Below are 21352 nucleotides of genomic sequence, written 5' to 3'. Positions count from 1 at the left end.
GAAAACCGGTGCGAATCGCATCACAATTCTCCCAGACTTAGTCAATTTTTTGGAGCCAGGGGTGAAACCTGCCGGAAAAGTGAATGCGTGTGACCTGAAGATGCCGGCAAACCCGGTCTCACAGAAATTGAGGTGCCACGATCTCAAAGCGAGAGTACAGCCCCTCCAGATCGCTGGTAACGGGGCCAGCTCAAAGGGTCTCCCTCAGGCCCCACCTTCTACTAGCCAGCATCAAATACCTCCCCTCCCCCCCCAGGTGAGTGACACCCTGCTATGGGGTCACCAAATGCTCCCTCTTCATGGCCACAACCCATTTCAGGCTCCACCCCTTGGCAGTGCCAACCTGGCACCCAGCAGTGCCAACCAAAGATGCCATGAGGCGGTGCCATGTCCCCAACCACTCAGGAGCTCCAATGGCCTCTGAGATCCCTGGCATGGTCATTAAGTCTGGTCTCTGGTGTGCCAGGTGTAATGTGGGCAGGGAATCACCTCCGGTATTACAAAAAGGGCGCTGCCCTGTAGAAGCAAATCATTACTTATTTACTCATGTCGCTATTTGTAAAATCAAAATGCTAATAGCTTATTAGGGGCTGTTTAGCACAGGGCTAAATCGCTGGCTTTGAAAGCAGACCAAGGCAGGCCAGCAGCACGGTTCAATTCCCATAACAGCCTCCCCGAACAGGTGCCGGAATGTGGCGACTAGGGGCTTTTCACAGTAACTTCATTTGAAGCCTACTTGTGACAATAAGCAATTTTCATTCATAGTTTTATCAATCTGTACTCTTACTTCTATGAATCCTGGATTAATCCATTATCTACCCCGTCTGCAACCTTCCTTTTAGCCTATTACTTTGATTCATTGATTTTCTTCCCAAAATACATTGGCTGGCATTCTCCGTTGTGAATCCGCCCCGCTACCGCTGCTAGCAAGGATGGAGAATTCGGCGCTCAGCTAAATCTCCCATTCATTTCAGCGGGACCGAAGAATCCATTATCTCAAGCATTAAATCTTACTTGCACATTAATTCAATCTCTGGAAGTCTTTCATAGACCTCTTCATTATTGTGTCAGCAAATTTTAATATTCTACTTCTTAGAAGTGGCTTTCCATGCAGACAGCAAAAGGACACAGTTGAGGAGGGATAACAAATCAGGGAGAGGGAAGTATTCTTATTTTTACTGGCATTAATTAGTTCATTAAGCTAAACTGTTATCCATTTATGCCTATAATGAAGTTAAGGGCAGCACGTTAGCATTGTGGATAGCACAATTGCTTCACAGCTCCAGGGTCCCAGGTTCGATTCCGGCTTGGGTCACTGTCTGTGCGGAGTCTGCACATCCTCCCCGTGTGTGCGTGGGTTTCCTCCGGGTGCTCCGGTTTCCTCCCACAGTCCAAAGATGTGCAGGTTAGGTGGATTGGCCATGATAAATTGCCCTTAGTGTCCGAAATTGCCCTCAGTGTTGGGTGGGGCTACTGGGTTATGGGGATAGGGTAGAGGTGTTGACCGTGGGTATGGTGCTCTTTCCAAGAGCCGGTGCAGACTCGATGGGCCAAATGGCCTCCTTCTGCACTGTAAATTCTATGATATCTTTAGACTGTGGGAGGAAACCGGAACACCCGGAGGAAACCCACGCAGACATGGGGCGAATGTGCAGACTCCGCACAGACAGTGACCCAATACAGGAATTGAACCTGGGACACTGGAGCTGTGAAGCAACTATGCTAACCACTGTGCTACTGTGCTGCTCATATCACTGAATGAATTATTCAATGAGTCTGTGGCACAAAGGTCTACAAAGTGTTTCCATGTGTATGGACTGGAATGAAATCGTAACCAGAGCACAAACTTCATATAGTGAACGTAACAGTCATGTACTGTACTATAATGTAGCCTTACTTGAAATTTAATTATGTAATTTAACCAAGTATTTTTATAATGACATGGTGGAAAATCTCTGCCTCTGTTTTTCCTCTTCATTATCTTCAGATCTTGATTCATGTTGGCAGGCTTTCGTAAGTGTTGAAGCCATCTGATATTTGCTCAAGTGGTTGTTTTTTATGATTGCCTAAGTTCAGTTTATTTAGATTCAGAATACCAATCTATAAGGGAGTCAAAAGTTATGGAAGGTGGAGGAGGGGCGGGGGGGGGGTTCCGGCCCGCGATGGGCCGAAGACCCGCTGCTGGAATGCCTGTCCCGCCAGCGTGGATTAAACCACCTTTTGAACGGCGGGACAAGGCGGCGCGGGCGGGCGGGCTCCAGGGTCCTTGGGGGGGGGGGGGGGGTGCCCCCACGGTGGCCTAGCCCACGATCGGAGCCCACCGATCCGCGGGTGGGCCTGTGCTGTGGGGGCACTCTTTTTCTTCCGCCTTCGCCATGGTCTTCACTATGGCAGAGGTGGAAGAGACCCCCTCCCCTGCGCATGCGCGGGGATGACGTCAGCAGCCGCTGGCGCTCCCACGCATGCGCAGACCCACGTCGCCCGGCGAAGACCTTTCAGCCCTGGCTGGCGTGGCACCTTTGGGGCGGCCCGACTCCGGAGTGGTTCCCGCCACTCCATTACGCCAGAACCCCCCGCCCGGCCGGGTAGGGGAGAATCCCGCCCGTGTTCTTTGCTGACAGCAATTAGTCAGTACTCAGAAACAACTGCATCCTTATCTTCTGATACAAATATAAACAGGGATCTCAAGACAAATTATTTAATAATTAGGTCCTCGGTCATAAAGTCATTTAATAACAAAGTTTACCCCCATCTAAAACATTAACTTTTTTATTTGTAAATACAGAACTTGAGCATTGCTGAAAAGAAAAAAGACTTGCTGAAGCTTTTTATCTTGTACTTATCAGTACACTTCGCAAGAATATCAGTATAAGGGGAAAACAACAATTTATACTATTATGAGAAGATTGGTTGGTAATTTAACTCTGACTGATGGAGATGTTGCCAGGAAAAATGCACCAGTTGAAGGTGACTGACAGATAACTGCCAAGCATTGTTTGAAATGTTAACGAGGCAGCTTAACCCCTTATGCTGGTATTCTTGCAAATGTCTTTCAAAAAGACAATTCAAAATAATGACATTAAAGTGTTTCTCTGCTGCAATAGTATGAATTAAAATAATAGGAATTTCAACAGGTCAAGTAAGTTGCAGACTTTTCAAACTTCATCTTAAATTATTTCAGTATCAGAAATACATTTATTGCCCTTTTTCGTTATTTGAAACTCCAAACACTCTGATATTAAATCATCTTCACATGCAGATAGAATTTGAGAACAAATGACATGTTAGCCACAAAAGCAGTGGGGGCAATTTTGAGTCCCCACTGCATGGAATCGGTGACGTGGGTGGAAAATCCAGAGAGAATTGGGAAATGTGATTCTCTCCAGAGAGATTGCATTTCCTGATTTTCCCTGCCCCTCGTTGGCGACAACACAAGGTTCACATCCACAAAAGGCATGAACCTCATTTGAATAGATTTTAGTGTGTTTGAATACTATTAACATGCCCCTGCCAAGATGATCTCCCCTCACAATTTACAACTGGTTTGGCCAAATGAGAATCAGTCGAGGGGATCCATCCGGGGGCATAGTGATAAGTATAGCTCCCAGGGGACAGGGACATGGCTGGGCAGTACGCTAGCACTTCTCCCGGCACTGCCAAGTGCCAACATGTATCTGCGGGCAGTGTTAGGGGTGGGCCCTAATGGGAGCCCCATTGGGGGGTATTGTCAGTGAGGCGCGTTGGGGGGAGGTGGTGGGGGGGGGGGGGGGCCTGATACCTCTGTGGTGGGGACTCGGGGCCATTACATCTCAGTGCTGATCTTTTTTTCCCTTTAAAGAGGCTCAACATCTGGAGAGAAAACTGGTCTGTGTCTCCGTACTCTCCTGGTTCATCCACCTGCCCTTAACTGGTGGGTTTGAAGGTCCCAGCGCCATATTTAAATACCAGTTCAGCACACTCAGCCTACTTGTCTTCACCAGACCATGCAGGATATCAGTAACCCAGAGGAAAAAGGATAGCAACCTTCATAAGAAGTCTGTTCCTCAATTAAACCACCCTCCACCAGAAGGTGACTGCGAGGCATCCATCACTTGCGAGGCACCCATGCCCCACTTTGCCTTAACCCACTCCATCTGGAATCTTTGAGCATCCTTGTCCAGTAAATTATGTGGTATCTCTTAGACTCCCTTGTGATCTTTTCATGCAGCCTAGTCGGGGTCCAGCTTCCCTCCCTTTAGTTTTCCCTCTGCTTCCATTGTTCATCTTTTCCATCCACCTCCTTGGCCCTCTGCCTTCCTGCTTGTGAGCCCTCTTCCTTCCGCCCCTCCTTGCACAGACTTCCTTCCACATTGGCCCTCTTGTCTTAGCCTTTTCACCCTCCCGGCCTCACCTTGCACTCCACTCCTGGTTGAACTTTGGATCTTTGCGCAGTGACTGCATGTGTCCCACAGCATAGTGCTATCCAGCTAGACATTGTCGTGTGGCACCAGGAGGAGAAGAAGACCCCTGTACTCCCCAATCCTAGGTGCAGTATTGAACCAAGACAGTGACACAGGAAGGTCCATGGGTCCTACAGCATGATGCTGCCCATAAAGACCAGCTCAGCATGGAGATGGAGGCAGGAACTGGTCTGCCCAGCAGTGGTGACAGTGCATCAGGGACAGCCCAGCACTATGGCAGTATTGCACTCACCTCAAAGTCGCTGGTGAACTGAGTGTGCACGGCAGCTTTTTGCAATCAGATTTGACGGCGACGTGATTTCCCGCTGGCGTGGCACAAGATTGGAAAACCTTCTCGGAGAACTGTAATGTAATTTTACGCCGGCAGGTTTCCAACTTTTTGGCTCCGGTCAGATTCTCTACGCGTACCCACCACCAAATTACGCCCAACATTTCTTCTTATTTTTAAGACAAGCCTAAATGAAGCTTTTGATATATCTTTATGTCCCATTCTGTTACAAGACATGCCACTGATTGAGCTGCAAGCCTCCTCTTCCTCCTTAATAAAGCAGCTCAGCTACTTCAGACGGCATTGATGTCTCAGCTGAGATCAGGAACAACTGTTAATAAGTAGCATGTGGGAAAATTTTATATAACATTCATAATTCTGCACAGAATTAGGGAGAGGGCGAGGCATTGGGTTGAATTATTTGAGGCGCCGGATTTCCCACCCACTCCCCCAGTTCAAAGGTTAGCAAGAGCCCACCAAGTGGAACACCAACTGTCCTGCAGCCAAATAACAGCCAACTAGCCATTGATAGGTTGGAAGCAGGACTGTTGTCATCCTGGACCAGAAGGTCCCACCTCAGAGAGCTATCAGTCAATTAGAAGCCAGTAACTCCCCAGTATTTTAGGACAGAGGTGTGTGACATTGAATCAAGATTTGGAAAGCATTTGGGTGTCTTACCAGGAACCAAACTGGCAGGTCTAGGTAAAGTGTGCGGGGCCGCTGATGGGCCCATGGGGCCCATTAGGAGGACCCCCCCTCAAGCCCGTGCAGAAACTTTGCCCTCTGTATTTAACATGCCACCAACTTTCAAACTCATCAGCGGTGGGCGCTAAATCCAGCTCAGCGAAACAAAACAGCAGAAGTGAATGAATATAGCAATGATGTAATGAATCAAGTATATTTTATCATAGGGAAGCACAGTGGTTAGCACTGGGACTACGCCGCTGAGGACCCGGGTTTGAATCCCGGCGCTGGGTCACTGTCTGTGTGGAGTTTGTACATTCTCCCCATGTCTGCGTGGGTTTCACCCCCACAAACCCAACGATGTGCAGGTTAGGTGGATTGGCCATGCTAAATTGCCCCTTAATTGGAAAAAAAATAATTGGGTACTCTAAATTTATTTTAAAAAAGAAAAAAAAAGTATATTTTATCATAAAAACATCACATTCTGAGAAGCCGCATGCGTTAGTTTCAGAGACATATAAGCAGATATAAAGAAACAAATAATTAAAGAGAGCCAAGCATTTAGTGCCTTTCTAAAGTCCCTTTCTACTGCTACCAAAATAATGGAAACCAGAGAACAATTGTATGCTTACAAACAAAAACTCAGGAGGAGTAGAGCAACAAACAGGAAGAAGTTCAAAGAATAAGTAAAGTTGACATGAAAAATTTGGAAAGGGCAGAAAAATAAGAACTTCTCTTTACCAAAGTCTACTGAACCCTAAAATTTCTAAATCAGATAAGGTCTCTCACCCTTAACTCCGTTAATGCCTAGGAGGTGGTTTTGGTTTTAACCAGACCCTTCTGTACCAGACAGCGATAATATTCCTGAATGTAAGTGTAAACACATTTCCAGTCGGGCTCCTTCATCCGCACCATATCTTCCACATCCAGTAGCAATGGGCAGTCAGCATGTTTCCTATGGGACCAGAGAGAGGGTCAAACGAGAGAGGAGACGGGACACAACAGGGAACAGGAGAGAGGGAGAAAAAATAAGCAAGAAAAAACAAAAAACATAAATTACATTCAGTGACATACAATGAACAAAAAGAAAAATCATGCTTCATGATACACAACATTAATAACATTGTGCTAAATATGCATCCATTGAACATGGAATGCAGCACATGACATGAGTACAATAACTACATTAAAAGCAATGGTTCCAGTGGAAAATGGGGAAATATGTAACTGTTTGAAGAACATATATAATAATTGATGTATTAGCGATGATAGTGCACAAAAGACCAACACAGAAAGTAAAGTAAATAAATTTAAAGTTTCTGGAGCTAAAGCGCACCTATGAAAAAGCAAAAAAAAAACTCAGCAAAAAAGAGTTTGAAATCCAGTCCAACGATATCGCTTCCACCTTTCCCTCTCCACAAAAGAAATAGATTGTAGTAAAATGGTATTCAATTAAAACTTCTCAGGGGCTAAAAACAGCCCCAATCGACATGTTGCTATAACCTAATGCTTTACTCCATTATACTATATCTAAATCAGTTGCCAGGGTTAGCTTAATGAAGCCCAATTTTCTAGCAGATAAAAAATTGTTCCAGTGTGATTGACCAGAACTTGAGAAACATGTCTATTAGTTTGCAATACTGATAGGCAAATGTAACTATGCAAATTTGATCTTCTCAGTGAGAAATAAGAAAAACCTGTATTATTTTACATAATAGCTTTGCAGTAAAGAGCATGAAAAAAACACTTTTGACAAACAAGAGGAAGACAGAGAGATGATCTAGCGACAGAATGCCTCTAATACATCCTTTTCCACAAGCATCAACTGTAGGATCAGAATCTTTCTTTGAGGGAAGGTGATCCTTCTAAAAAGCCTCCCCTGAAGGACATTGACATCTGATGGGAAGGCAAGATTCTCAGTTGAGGCAAAGAACTTAAAGCAAGTTATCCTGTGTCAATCATTTTGTGGAGTGGCCAATGGTTGGGTTAAAAATTCAAAGAGTAACTTTCCATATCTACATTTCGCAAAAGATGCAATTTTTGATGAGTATCTTTTGGGTGCGATCTACCGGCCTCGCCGCGCCAGGCGGGAAAACGAGTGGGCCTGTTAGAAAGTGGGAGAGGACAAAATCGGGAACCATGCCGGATGCCGATTGGTTTCTGATCTAACCGGCCCGCTCCCATTGACAAGATCTGGATTCCACCGTGGCATGGCAAGAGACTAACAATCATCAATTACCATATCATTAACGGGAAGTACACGCTATCCAACAACCGCCCCGTGATCTAGCTGCCTCCCAACGGACGATCGCGTGGGCGCCGTTTAGTACACCTATTTAAAAGTGTGAAGCTAGTGGAATAGCTGCTGTGGGGATCTGAGGAGATAAGTAGCCACCTTGGAAATGGGCAGTCAGCCCAGGGGCACTGGGGAGGAGCAGGCTCGGTTGGGGGGCTGCCATCGATGGGGGTGGGTGTGGTCCAGCACCCGAAGGTCCCCCATGCCCCCCCCCCCACCCACCGGATCGTCTATACCCATAATGGGGACAACTCCAGCTGCAGCCTGTCTGTGCCTCCGAACACCCCCGTGACAGAGCCCCCCCATGTGGTAATATGGTGAAGGTTACTTTAACTGCCACTGACCGCGGTGGCCACAGGTCGCACAGCTGAAGGCTATTGCTAATGGGGAATTGGCAATTCTAGTAATGCAAACACTTCACAGCTCCCAAGTGGCCGCACAGGGGTGTGTTCTGTGAGCTCCTGCTTTCTTGCTGCAAGACTGCCAGAAGGCTGATCCATTGGCTACTGCCTGACTGACTGGAGGAGAGTGGGAGCTGGAGGAGAGAGGGAGGAAGGAAGGTAGGTCCCTACTGCCTGGAAGAGGGTGCAGGGGTGTGCTGCCGTTCCTTTTGCCTGCATGCCTAAAGAAAGAGGGAATTGGAGAGGGAGAAATACTGCCTGTCCTGTCATCTGCTGCCTGGTTGCCTCCCTGCCCGGTTGCCTGGGGGGGTGAGGGGGGTGGTAGTGCTTGACTGCTATTGCTGCCACCTGGACGCTGTGAGTCTATGAGTCTGCTTGCTGCCAACATTTTTATTTCTGTTGCCTGGAGTGAGGAAGGAAGAGAAAAAGGGTGGTGGTTGATTCACCTGAGTGACTTGCCGGACGTATGCAGTCTGCTTGCTTTTATCTGCGCTGCTGAATATTCAATGTTTCATGTCTGGAAGCTGTGCACTGCTGTTACTTTCTCTATGGCGCGGCAAGGGGAGGAAGGAAGTCAGGTGCCCTGCTGCTGGTGCTTTGGAAGGAAGTCTGGCGGCCCGATTCAACTGTGCAACTTTCTGGAGGTTTTAAGGACTGCTTTGCCGTTCGCTGTGCTTTTGTTTGAACTGCTCAATGTTCAATCTTAAAAAATTTTTTTTAGAGTACCCAATTGATTTTTTCCAATTAAGGCATGGACAATCCATCTACCCTGCACATCTTTGGATTGTGGGGTGAGACCCACACAGACATGGGGAGAATGTGCAAACTCCACACGGATAGTGACCCGGGGGCCAGGATCGCACCCGAGTCCTTGGCGTTGTGAGGCAGCAGTGCTAACCACTGCACCACCGTACCTCAATCTATGCCATAGTCTGACTCCTGTCTATCTGCTCACACCCATCACCTGCACATGGTATGGATTGGGGAGGCCTGGTCCAGTAGCAGGGAGCCCAGGGTGGCATGGGCAGGGTTGCAGGCCACCCACAATGCAGAATAACGTGACAGAGTCTTCACATGTCTCAGGTGTAACATGTTTTAATGATGTCAAAGTACAATAGTGATGCCAACAGTCCCTAGCCTTGCTAGCCTCAGATGCCTCCACCCCCCCCACCCCCCCCCCCCCCCGCCGCAATTCCCTATCAGTAATGCCCCGAGCCCTTTCTTCTGTACCGCTACATCTAGGTGTGTCCCCAGGGTGCACTTCAGGGGTGGAGGCAGGCTGCTGCTTACCGCGTCTTGTGGCCTTTGATGCCTCTGATGGGCATCCTCCAGGGGGCCTGGTGCTAGAGCGGCCCTGGTTGTCTTGGCGGTGGCATATGCCTGGCCGTGCAACCTTGTTCTGCACACTGATCCGGAGACGTATTGTTGTCGGAGGGGTGGGGTGTGTGGACTTGGGAGAGCTAGCGACCGCCATCGTCCCAGCGCTCCCTCCTCCCAATCGGCGCTCTTGGGGTCTCCTCGGGACAGAGAAGCTGCATTACCCGGCTGCCAGCCCTGGCGGCTCTTCAATGTCTGCATCATATGGTGTCGATGCCCTCTGTGCTGCCCCTCTGTAAGCGGCAATACTTACCAATGTCTATCTGCATCTGGGACATGCTCTGGAGCACCTCGGTAATGCCCACCACGGCTGGGATGTGCTCCGCAGCGCACCGTCAAGGTCTACCTGAGACTGGGACGTGCCCCCTAGCATCTGGGACACCCCCCCCCCCCCTCCCCCTCCCCAAGCGTCTGGGACGCATCGGCAATGCCCACCTGGACTGGGATATGCTCTGCAGCTCCTTGGAGAGGTCTACCTGCGTCAAGGACACATTCCCCAGCGTTTGGGACATTCTGTCGAGGCCCTCAGCCATGGTCATCACTGACTGGGCAATGGCTTGGACACCACCACTCATAGTGTTGACATCGTGCTCCAGGCTCTTTACTGCCAACGCCACTCGAGCAATGTTGGCCTCGGTGCTGCGCATTGCCAGCACAATCTCCGCCGCCCTTAGTCTTTGGGACTCCTCCAATCGGCTGTGGACCTGCTGGTGTGTCGCTGACATCCCCCCTGTATTTGACAGTGGCACCCTATCGACTGCATCAGTTCTGGGATAGCTTAACCAGAGGCTTGTCATCTGACTGGGACTCAGCTGAGTCCTGGGATCCAGCAGACCGCCGACTGCTGTCTCGCCTGGGTGTTCCTGTCTCCACCTGATGTACATCTGCAACTGTGAGGTGCTCAGCAGAATTTGCCCCAGAAACCTGTCCACTACTTTCACCCGCCGAGGCATGTGTCTCTGCACTGGTGGAGGGTGGGGATGACAGCTGTGACGCATCAATGGTGGCATCCTTGGATCTCTTCTCGGAGGTGTCCTCTTGAGAGAGGGGGGGGGGGGGGGAGAGGAGCATCCCTGATGGGCTGGCACTGCCAGCTGGAGATACTGTGGGAAAATGTACATGTGGTCAGTGAGAGGGAAGGATCATCCTGCTGGCATGAACAACTCACATGGGACAGGAATTTAGCATGGCCAATCCACCTACGCTGTACATCATGGGACTGTGGGAGGTAACCAGACCATTCAGAAGAAACCCATGCAGACACAGGGAGAACGTACAAACTTCACACAGACAGTGGCCCAAGGCCGGAATTGAACCCAGGGCCTTGGCACTGTGAGGCAGCATTGCTAACTACTGTGCCACCATGCCACCCTCTCTGCAAGGAGTTAAAGAATCACCCCCAAGCCACATTTGTGCACCTTTCAGTGGTTGAATTAAGTGCATCTGGGACCACATAGCAGTTGAAGCACCAAGAGACAAGCCTCCCACTTGCTCTCTCAACAGGGACATGGTGCACAGCATGGCAAGACTTTAAGATAGGAAAGTCATTCTTTTTAATAGCATTTGAAGTCTGAGAGCACCTGAGCAAGGTTTGAAAGAGACCTGGCATCCAAGAAACCATATCCTAATAAGCAGTCAATACCTTAAGGATTAAAATGCTGGGAAAAAAAGAATTAAAATGCCAGAGAAAAAAATTGTGAGGGGAAATAAAGAAGGGTAGAGGAGAAATATAAGACATCTTTGGAAGGAAAGGGCAGCACGGTGGCGCAGTGGTTAGTGCTGCTGCCTCACGGCACTGAGGTCTCAGGTTCGATCCCGGCTCTGGGTCACTGTCCGTGTGGAGTTTGCACATTCTCCCCGTGTTTGCGTGGGTTTCGCCCCCACAGCCCAAAGATGTGCAGTATAGGTGAATTGGCCACGCTAAATTGCCCCTTATCACTGTCCGTGTGGAGTTTGCACATTCTCCCCGTGTTTGCGTGGGTTTCACCCCCACAACCCAAAAGATGTGCAGTGTAGCTGGATTTGTCATGCTAAATTGACCCTTAATTTGAAAAAAAAATAACTGGGTACTCCAAATTTTAGAAAAAAGAGCAGAATTAGGCTATTTGCCCATCGAGTTTGTTCCGCCATTCAATCATGGCTGATATGTTTCTATATGTTCAAGAGGCTGTTTAGCACAGGGCTAAATCGCTGGCTTTGAAAGCAGACCAAGGCAGACCAGTTCAATTCCCGTACCAGCCTCCCTGAACAGGCACCGGAATGTTGCAACTAGGGGCTTTTCACAGTAACTTCATTTGAAGCCTTCTTGTGACAATAAGCGATTTTCATTTTCATCCCCATTCTCCTGCCTTCTCCCCATAACCCCTGATCCCCTTATTAATCAAGAACCTATCTATCTTAGACTTAAAGACCCTCAGTGATTTGGCATCCATAGCCTTCTGCGGCAATGAGTTCCACAGATTCACCACCCTCTGGCTGAAGAAATTCCTCTTCATCTCAGTTTTAAAGGATCGTTCCTTCAGTCTGAGGCTGTGCCCTCGGGTTCTAGTTTTTCCTACAAGTGGAAACATCCTCTCCACGTCCACTCTATCCAGGCCTTGCAGTATCCTGTAAATTTCATTAAGATCTCCCCTCATCCTTCTGAACTCCAACAAGTACAGACCCAGAGTTCTCAACTGCTCCTCATATGACAAACTCTTCATTCCAGGGATAATTCTTGTGAACTTCTGGACCCTTTCCAAGGCCATCACATCCTTCCTTAGATACGGGGCCCAAAACTGCTCACAATGTCATCTTCCTAGTTTATACGGTTCAACAGTACATTGAGTTATGCTTTAATCCATTTTTTTTACATCCAGTATTGGAAGCCATATATCCTCAGTCAAGAACTAAAACAACATGAACCCAACTGTAACAATATATTTAACATTACATTTTCTGACATTATAGATCATGTCACTTAAAATTTAGTCCAAAAGTTTGAATGAAAAATTGATTGTTGAAATCACCACAATCCCACAGGTTGTCAGACACTCATGAAAGCATTGCTCAGAACATACGTAATAAAGAAAGAGCTTGGACTAGCCAGTCACATGTCCATGGTTATGAGCTATCAGAAATATTATAAACATTATGTATGCAATAAATAGGACTTGTGCTTTTCTGTCAGAAACCCAGGAAAATCTTAATGCTTGATTTATCACTTCCAATAATAACTACACATAAACAAACTCATTAAAAAAAATTTACATGGAGCAGCACCACTAAAGGTCCCAGAAGGGAAAAAAGAAAGTAGGCAATAAAACTTAATGGCAGACATGAGGAAGATCTTTGCTGAAGCCAGGATTTGTACCAAAGCCAGGTATGTACCAAACTAAGCTTCTACAGATCTCAAGCACACAACAATATTAGACTGCACCCAACAGGCTAGTACAAAAAACAATCTTGAATGGGCACAGAGCCTGCATCAAAAGCAGATACTACCAAAGTCAAACCTGTATTGACATGATAAGGTCTTGTCAATCTACAACCACATAAGGAGTAGGGGTTTTGGAATGGTTTCAGTTGTAAACATACAGAGGTGCAGTCTAACTTGCATACATGGTGCACAAGATCAATTTGTAGACTTTTACTGTCCGATTTACATACACAAAGATAATTGGGCATTCACCCAGATTAAAAATTGTTGGGCATTCACCACCTGGCAGACAGATATCAGGCTTTTATTAGCATACACCTACACCAGGGCCCAGATTTTTGCCACGGTAGAGAGGTTCTCCATTGCAGTGAAAATCTTGGAAATGGTTGAAATTTTCAAGTCCTGTCCCCAAACCTATCATGTCCCACCTCTGTGGGAGGAGGGGGGGGTGGGGGGGTGGGGGGGGGGGGGGGGGTTACTGGAGTCAGGTCAGAGTTCATGCATTCACAATTCATGGAGGCAGCTGGCCATTTATATCACCAGCTACCTCCGTTGACTTCTGATTTTTGCACCCCACCTGCGTGAATCCCAAAGGGCGCAGAGCAGATCAGGTCAGAGGAGATCTGCTTTTGTGTATTTGATTTGCAGAGCCAGGGTATCCCCTTGGAGAGGTGAAGTACCCTGTAAAGGTACACTGAAGTTTTCATTTAGTGCCCTAGAAGTGCCAGGAACTTAACATTATAAAGAACAAAGAAATGTACAGCACAGGAACAGGCCCTTCGGCCCTCCAAGCCCGTGCCGACCATACTGCCCGACTAAACTACAATCTTCTACACTTCCTGGGTCCGTATCCTTCTATTCCCATCCTATTCATATATTTGTCAAGATGCCCCTTAAATGTCCCTATCGTCCCTGCTTCCACTACCTCCTCCGGTAGTGAGTTCCAGGCACCCACTACCCTCTGCGTAAAAAACTTGCCTCGTACATCTACTCTAAACTTTGCCCCTCTCACCTTAAACTTATGCCCCCTAGTAATTGACCCCTCTACCCTGGGGAAAAGCCTCTGACTATCCACTCTGTCTATGCCCCTCATAATTTTGTATATCTCTATCAGGTCGCCCCTCAACCTCCTTCGTTCCAGTGAGAACAAACCGAGTTTATTCAATCGCCCCTCATAGCTTATGCCCTCCATACCAGGCAACATTCTGGTAAATCTCTTCTGCACCCTCTCTAAAGCCTCCACATCCTTCTGGTAGTGTGGCGACCAGAATTGAACACTATACTCCAAGTGTGGCCTAACTAAGGTTCTATACAGCTGCAACATGACTTGCCAATTCTTATAATCAATGCCCCGGCCAATGAAGGCAAGCATGCCGTATGCCTTCTTGACTACCTTCTCCACCTGTATTGCCCCTTTCAATGACCTGTGGACCTGTACTCCTAGATCTCTTTGACTTTCAATACTCTTGAGGGTTCTACCATTCACTGTATATTCCCTACCTGCATTAGCCCTTCCAAAATGCATTACCTCACATTTGTCCGGATTAAACTCCATCTGCCATCTCTCCGCCCAAGTCTCCAGACAATCGAAATCTTGCTGTATCCTCAGACAGTCCTCATCGCTATCCGCAATTCCACCAACCTTTGTGTCGTCTGCAAACTTACTAATCAGACCAGTTACATTTTCCTACAAATCATTTATATATACTACAAAGAGCAAAGGTCCCAGCACTGATCCCTGTGGAACACCACTGGTCACAGCCCTCCAATTAGAAAAGCATCCCTCCATTGCTACCCTCTGCCTTCTATGGCCTAGCCAGTTCTGTATCCACCTTGCCAGTTCACCCCTGATCCCGTGTGACTTCACCTTTTGTACTAGTCTACCATGAGGGACCATTGTTCTCTTGTGAGCCAAGGAAGTGGGAGCTTCGGGCTGCTGGTCTGCCAGCTGTCCCCAGAGTCTTGCACCCAGGTGCAAGGAAGAAATAAGTGCTTCAGAAGTGCAGATAGTGCTTTGCCGAAGGAAACGGAGAATGGGCTTGGCATCCTCTCAAACAGAGGCAATAAAAGCCAGTCAAAGTGAGCAGCTGGAGGCGAGAGGGAGGGCTGATGGTCATGAGAAAGAAGCAGCAGCATGAACATCAGGAGGGAGGAGGGGGAGAGGGAGGACAACCCTGTGGGGTGGGTGTACAAACCAAGGACATCATACCTCAACATGATGAAAATCAGTGCCAAAGAGGATTCAGGTTGAGCCTTGAAATTGTGACAGACATTTGTCGCATGGTGTAGCAGCAACTGGAGCCACAATTCATCAACCTCCATGCCCTCCTGGAGGCTATGAAGGTAACCATGACACTGAATCGCTATGTCTCAGGTTTATTTGCAACTCAACATGTGGACACCTTTGTGAACCAAAAATTATTTCTCTCCATCAAAGTGAAAGTGGCTTGTGGCCACAATAACGTGCTTTAATGTATGTGCAAAATACCCGGGCAACTTCCATGACTCCTTCATACAAAGGAATTTGCAACTCCCAAACCCCTTTTAGGTACCCACAATCGGAGACAGGGAAAACTACAAAAGCAGCCATGTCGTCACCAGGTGCACGTTTGAGCATCCATCGGCATTTTAAAAAGAGATTTTGATGCCTTGATTGCTGATTCCATGTAAGAGAGGGTCTTTGTGAGACAGGTCCCTATCCAGAATGGATTTGCATAAGTTTGGATAAGCGTCTCCAAAATAACAAATACCAACTGAAAGAAATGAAAATCGCTTATTGTCACAAGTAGGCTTCAAATAAAGTTACTGTAAAAAGCCCCTGTGAAAGACCCTGTTAACATACCTCCCATAAAGATCTCTGTACTTTGACACAAGTCTTTCTGACTCACAAGAGAGCAAAGTGACATCAATAAGTTAACTTCTGTCACATTCAAACTGCAGCTTCCCTCTCCATCATCAACAAGTAAGTCCAACAGGTTTGTTTCAAATCACTAGCTTTCGGAGCACTGCTCCTTCCTCAGGTGAACGAAGAGGTAGGTTCCCGAAACATATATATAGACAAAGTCAGATACAAGACGATACTTTGAATGCGAGCATTTGCAGGTAATATAGGGCGAGATTCTCCGAACCCCCGCCGGGTCGGAGAATCACCGGGGGCTGGCGTGAATCCCGCCCCTGCCGTGTCCCGAAGTCTCCGCCACCAGAGATTCGGCGGGGGCGGGAATCGCGCCGCGCCGGTCGGCCGGCCCACCCTTGCCGATTCTCCGGCCCGCGATGGGCCGAAGTCCCGCTGCTGGAATGCCTGTCCCGCCAGCGTGGATTAAACCACATTTTGAACAGCGGCGCGGGTGGGCTCCGGGATCCTGGGGCCCACCGATCCGCGGGCGGGCCTGTGCTGTGGGGGCACTCTTTTTCTTCCGCCTTCGCCATGGTCTTCACTATGGCAGAGGTGGAAGAGACCCCCCTCCCCTGCGCATGTGCGGGGATGACGTCAGCAGCCGCTGGCGCTCCCACGCATGCGCAGACCCACGTCGCCCAGCGAAGGCCTTTCCCGCCAGCCTTTGGGCGCGGGCCTTTGGGGCGGCCCGACGCCGGAGTGGTTCCCGCCACTCCATGACGCCGGAACCCCTCGCCCCGCCAGGTAGGGGAGAATCCCGTTCAAGGTCTTTACAAATCCAGAGAGGGGTAATCCCAGGCTAAAGAGGTGTGAATTGTCTCAAGCCAGGACAGTTGTAGGATTTCGCAAGCCCAGGCCAAATGGTGGGGGTGAATGCAATGCGACATGAATCCAAGGTCCTGGTTGAGGCCGTACTCATGTGCGGAACTTGGCTATAAGTTTCTGCTCGGCGATTCTGCGTTGTCGCGCGTCCTGAAGGCTGCCTTGGAGAACGCTTACCTGAAGATCAGAGGCTGATTGCCCTTGACTGCTGAAGTGTTCCCTGCCCCAGCAAAAAACCGCACTGACCTCCTCAGAAGACAAACACGGGACACAACCGACAGGGTACCCTTCGTCGTCCAGTACATCCCCAGAGCGGAGAAACTAGGACATCTTCTTCGCAGTCTTCAACACGTCATCGATGAAGACGAACATTTGTCAAGGTCATCCCCATACCCCCACTACTTGCCTTCAAACAACCGTGCAATCTCAAAGAAACCATTGTTTGCAGCAAACTGTCCAGCCTTCAGAACAGCGACCACAACACCACACAACCCTGCCACAAACCAGCTGTCTAGGCCACTGAGCTAAACCAGCTCTGGGGTGTTGGGGAGAGCCAGCAGAGCTGGGACCTGTGTGATAGAAAATGAAATATTTAGGGGACTTCCGGGTGCGGCGATGACCAGCTAAGTCGCACGTTTCGGCAGCTCCCGTTGGAACGGACTTTTGGGCTCTTGCTAGGAGCCCCAACTGCAATTTAAACGGCCAAAAACACTGTGTGGTAAACCAGAAGGGAATCCCCCCCGGACACGCATGGATAAGGGAGAGGATAGCGGCCGGATTGCAGAGGATCCTCTGGAGCAGCGGCAAGGAAGGGAAGCTCAAAGCAAGATGGCGTCGGAAGGTGGCCGCTTGTTATGGGGCCCGGACCAACAAGAGTTCATGCGGCACTGTGTGGAAGAGTTGAAAAGGGAGTTGAAGAAGGAGCTGTTGGCCCCGATATTACAGGCAATTGAAGGGCTAAAGGAGGAGCAGAGGACACAAGAGCTGGAGCTTCGGCTCGTGAAGGCAAAGGCTGCTGAAAATGAAGACGAAATACAGGGCCTGGTGGTGAAGACAGAGACGTACGAGGCACAGTACAAAAGGTGTGTGGAAAGGTTGGAAGTACTGGAGAATAACCCGAGGAGGAAGAATCGAAGAGTTCTGGCTCTTCCCGAAGGCGCAGAAGGGGCGGACGTCGGGACATATGTGAGCATGATGCTTCACTCGCTAATGGGATCGGAGGCCCCGACGGGCCCTTTGGAGGTGGAGGGAGCTTATCGAGTTCTGGCGCGAAGACCGAAGGCTGGAGAAATACCCCGAGCTATAGTGGTGAGGTTTCTCCGCTATAATGACAGAGAGACGGTCCTCAGATGGGCGAAGAAAACTCGGAGCTGTAGGTGGGAGAACGCGGTGATCCGCGTATACCAGGATTGGAGTGCGGAGGTGGCGAGAAGGAGGGCACGTTTTAATCGGGCTAAGGCGGTGCTTCACAAAAAGAAGATCCAGTTTGGAATGTTGCAACCGGCGAGATTGTGGGTCACACACCAAGGGAAGCACCACTACTTTGAGACGGCAGAAGAGGCGTGGACATTCATTGTGGACGAGAAGCTGGAATAGTCGGGGAAGAGAAAGAACTTTTGGGACAAAGTGGTGGGGTGATTATATGGGGCGAGAAAAAAGGGGGGGGGAATGGTTTTTTCAATTTGTTAATTTTGCGATCCTGAAACTTTTCTCTCTTCCCCATGTTGTGGGGGGGGGGGGAGTATGAGGAACTGTGGGCACCGGCCATTAGGGGCGGGGCCGAGTGGGAAACGCGGGCTTTGTTCCCGCGCTATGGTAATTATGGCAGGAACAGGGACGCAGGAAGGAGGGGGTACGTGGGAACCGGGTGAGGAGCTGGGTTAAAAAAGGGGATGGCTAGTCGACAAGGGGGGTTGGGGGGGGGGGGGTAAAGAGCCCCCCAACCCGGCTGATCACGTGGAACGTGAGAGGGCTGAACGGGCCGATTAAAAGGGCACGGGTACTCGCACACCTAAAGAAATTAAAGGCAGATGTGGTTATGTTGCAGGAGACGCATCTGAAACTGATAGACCAGGTCAGACTACGTAAAGGTGGGGCAGGTGTTTCATTCGGGTTTAGATGCGAAGAACAGGGGGGTGGCTATCTTAGTGGGGAAACGGGTACTATTTGAGGCAAAGACCATAGTGGCGGATAGTGGGGGTAGATATGTGATGGTGAGTGGCAGATTGCAAGGGGAGGCAGGGGTTCTGGTGAACGTATATGCCCCGAACTGGGATGATGCAAATTTTATGAGGCGTATGTTGGGACGTATCCCGGACCTGGAGGCGGGAAAGTTGGTAATGGGGGGAGACTTCAATACGGTGCTTGATCCAGGGCTGGACCGGTCGAGGTCCAGGACCGGGAGGAGGCTGGCAGCTGCCAGGGTACTCAAGGACTTCATGGAACAGATGGGAGGGGTAGACCCCTGGAGATTTAGTAGGCCTAGGAGTAAGGAGTTCTCATTTTTCTCCCATGTCCACAAAGTATACTCACGGATAGACTTTTTTGTCTTGGGAAGGGCACTGATTCCGAAGGTGACAGGGACGGAATATACGGCCATAGCCATTTCGGACCACGCTCCACATTGGGTAGACCTGGAGGTAGGAGAGGAAAAAGAACAGCACCCACTCTGGAGAATGGATATGGGCTTATTGGCGGATGAGGGGGTATGTTTAAGGGTGAGGGGTGCATCGAAAGGTACTTGGAGCTTAATGACAATGGAGAGGTTCATGTGGGAGTGGTCTGGGAGGCGTTGAAGGCGGTGGTTAGAGGGGAACTGATATCCATAAGGGCACATAAAGGGAAGCAAGAGGGTAAAGAAAGGGAGCGATTGCTGAAAGAACTTCTGAGGGTGGACAGGCAATATGCAGAGGCACCGGAGGAGGGACTGTACAGGGAAAGACAAAGGCCACATGTGGAATTTGACCTGCTGACCACGGGTAAGGATTAATTAGTACACGAGTACTGATTAACTTACTTACCTTGCAGGTCAGCTGTTTAGTTCGGGAGTGAGAGCTGGGACCTTAGAATCAGCGCGGGAATTTGAAAAAGCGCGGGAGCTGCGAGGCAGAGGGGACCGTTTAAAAGGTCGCTGCCTGGGGTGAGGTAAGTACTGATTAACTTACTTACCTTGCAGGTCAGCTGTTTAGTTCGGGAGTGAGAGCTGGGACCTTAGAATCAGCGCGGGAATTTGAAAAAGCGCGGGAGCTGCGAGGCAGAGGGAACCGTTTAAAAGGTCGCTGCCTGGGTGAGGTAAGTACTGATTAACCACTTACTTACCTTGCAGGCCAAGTCGATTTCAGCAGGAGCGGAGCAGGCTAGTCCATTTCAGCGGGGGCAGTGCGGAAGTGATTTCTGGGAGGTAAGTCTCTCCTTTAAATTTTTTTTTTTAAATTTTAGTGTTTAAGGTGGGAACAGGAAGTCGACCCGTGGACTTCTGGGAAGACCCTCACCAATAAATTCTGGTGGAGAGGAAACCCATTGGTGTGAGGTAAGTACCATATTTTATTATTGTTATTAATATTTTTTTTATATAAAAAATTTAATTTAGTTGTTAGCCAGATCTTGGTAGAAAGTTAGAGGGATGGCAGGGAAGGGAGTGCAATGTTCCTCCTGCAGGATGTTTGAGGTGAGGGATGCCGTTAGTGTCCCTGCTGATTTTACCTGCAGGAAGTGCTGCCATCTCCAGCTCCTCCAAGACCGAGTTCGGGAACTGGAGCTGGAGTTGGAAGAACTTCGGATCATTCGGGAGGCAGAGGGGGTCATAGATAGCAGCTTCAGGGAATTAGTTACACCAAAGATTGGAGATAGATGGGTAACTGTAAGAGGGACTGGGAAAAAACAGTCAGTGCAGGGATCCCCTGCGGTCGTTCCCCTGAGAAACAAGTATACCGCTTTGGATACTTGTGGGGGGGGGGGACTTACCAGGGGTAAGCCATGGGGTCTGTCCCTGTTGCTCAGAAGGGAAGGGGGGAGAGGAGCAGAGCATTAGTAATTGGGGACTCGATAGTCAGGGGCACAGATAGGAGATTTTGTGGGAGCGTGAGAGACTCACGTTTGGTATGTTGCCTCCCAGGTGCAAGGGTACGTGATGTCTCGGATCGTGTTTTCCGGGTCCTTAAGGAGGAGGGGGAGCAGCCCCAAGTCGTGGTCCACATTGGCACTAACGACATAGGTAGGAAAGGGGATAAGGATGTCAGGCAGGCTTTCAGGGAGCTAGGATGGAAGCTCAGAACTAGAACAAACAGAGTTGTTATCTCTGGGTTGTTGCCCGTGCCACGTGATAGTGAGATGAGGAATAGGGAGAGAGAGCAATTAAACACGTGGCTACAGGGATGGTGCAGGCGGGAGGGATTCAGATTTCTGGATAACTGGGGCTCTTTCTGGGGAAGGTGGGACCTCTACAGACAGGATGGTCTACATCTGAACCTGCGGGGCACAAATATCCTGGGGGGGAGATTTGTTAGTGCTCTTTGGGGGGGTTTAAACTAATGCAGCAGGGGCATGGGAACCTGGATTGTAGTTTTAGGGTAAGGGAGAATGAGAGTATAGAGGTCAGGAGCTCAGATTTGACGTCGCAGGAGGGGGCCAGTGCTCAGGTAGGTGGTTTGAAGTGTGTCTACTTCAATGCCAGGAGTATACGAAATAAGGTAGGGGAACTGGCAGCATGGGTTGGTACCTGGGACTTCGAT

The 21352-nt window shown here is 49.1% G+C and overlaps 1 protein-coding gene across 2 annotated transcripts in view; it reads right to left on the bottom strand.

Annotated features, from left to right (window-relative positions):
* Positions 1 to 21352, bottom strand: part of smtnb (smoothelin b) — a 772002-nt gene that overhangs the window by 45602 nt on the left and 705048 nt on the right. The window contains exon 19 of one of the 2 annotated variants that reach the window (XM_072486160.1): positions 6202 to 6367. The exons of the other annotated variant lie outside the window; for it this stretch is intronic. Within the exon in view, the coding sequence (XP_072342261.1) occupies positions 6220 to 6367 (148 nt within the window). The 3' untranslated portion in view covers positions 6202 to 6219. The remainder of the gene's footprint in view (positions 1 to 6201; positions 6368 to 21352) is intronic. 2 annotated transcript variants of the gene reach the window in all.

This window comes from Scyliorhinus torazame, chromosome 1 (genome assembly GCF_047496885.1).
Source record: "Scyliorhinus torazame isolate Kashiwa2021f chromosome 1, sScyTor2.1, whole genome shotgun sequence".
Taxonomy (NCBI): domain Eukaryota; kingdom Metazoa; phylum Chordata; class Chondrichthyes; order Carcharhiniformes; family Scyliorhinidae; genus Scyliorhinus; species Scyliorhinus torazame.
This window is presented reverse-complemented; position numbering and strand designations above follow the sequence as displayed.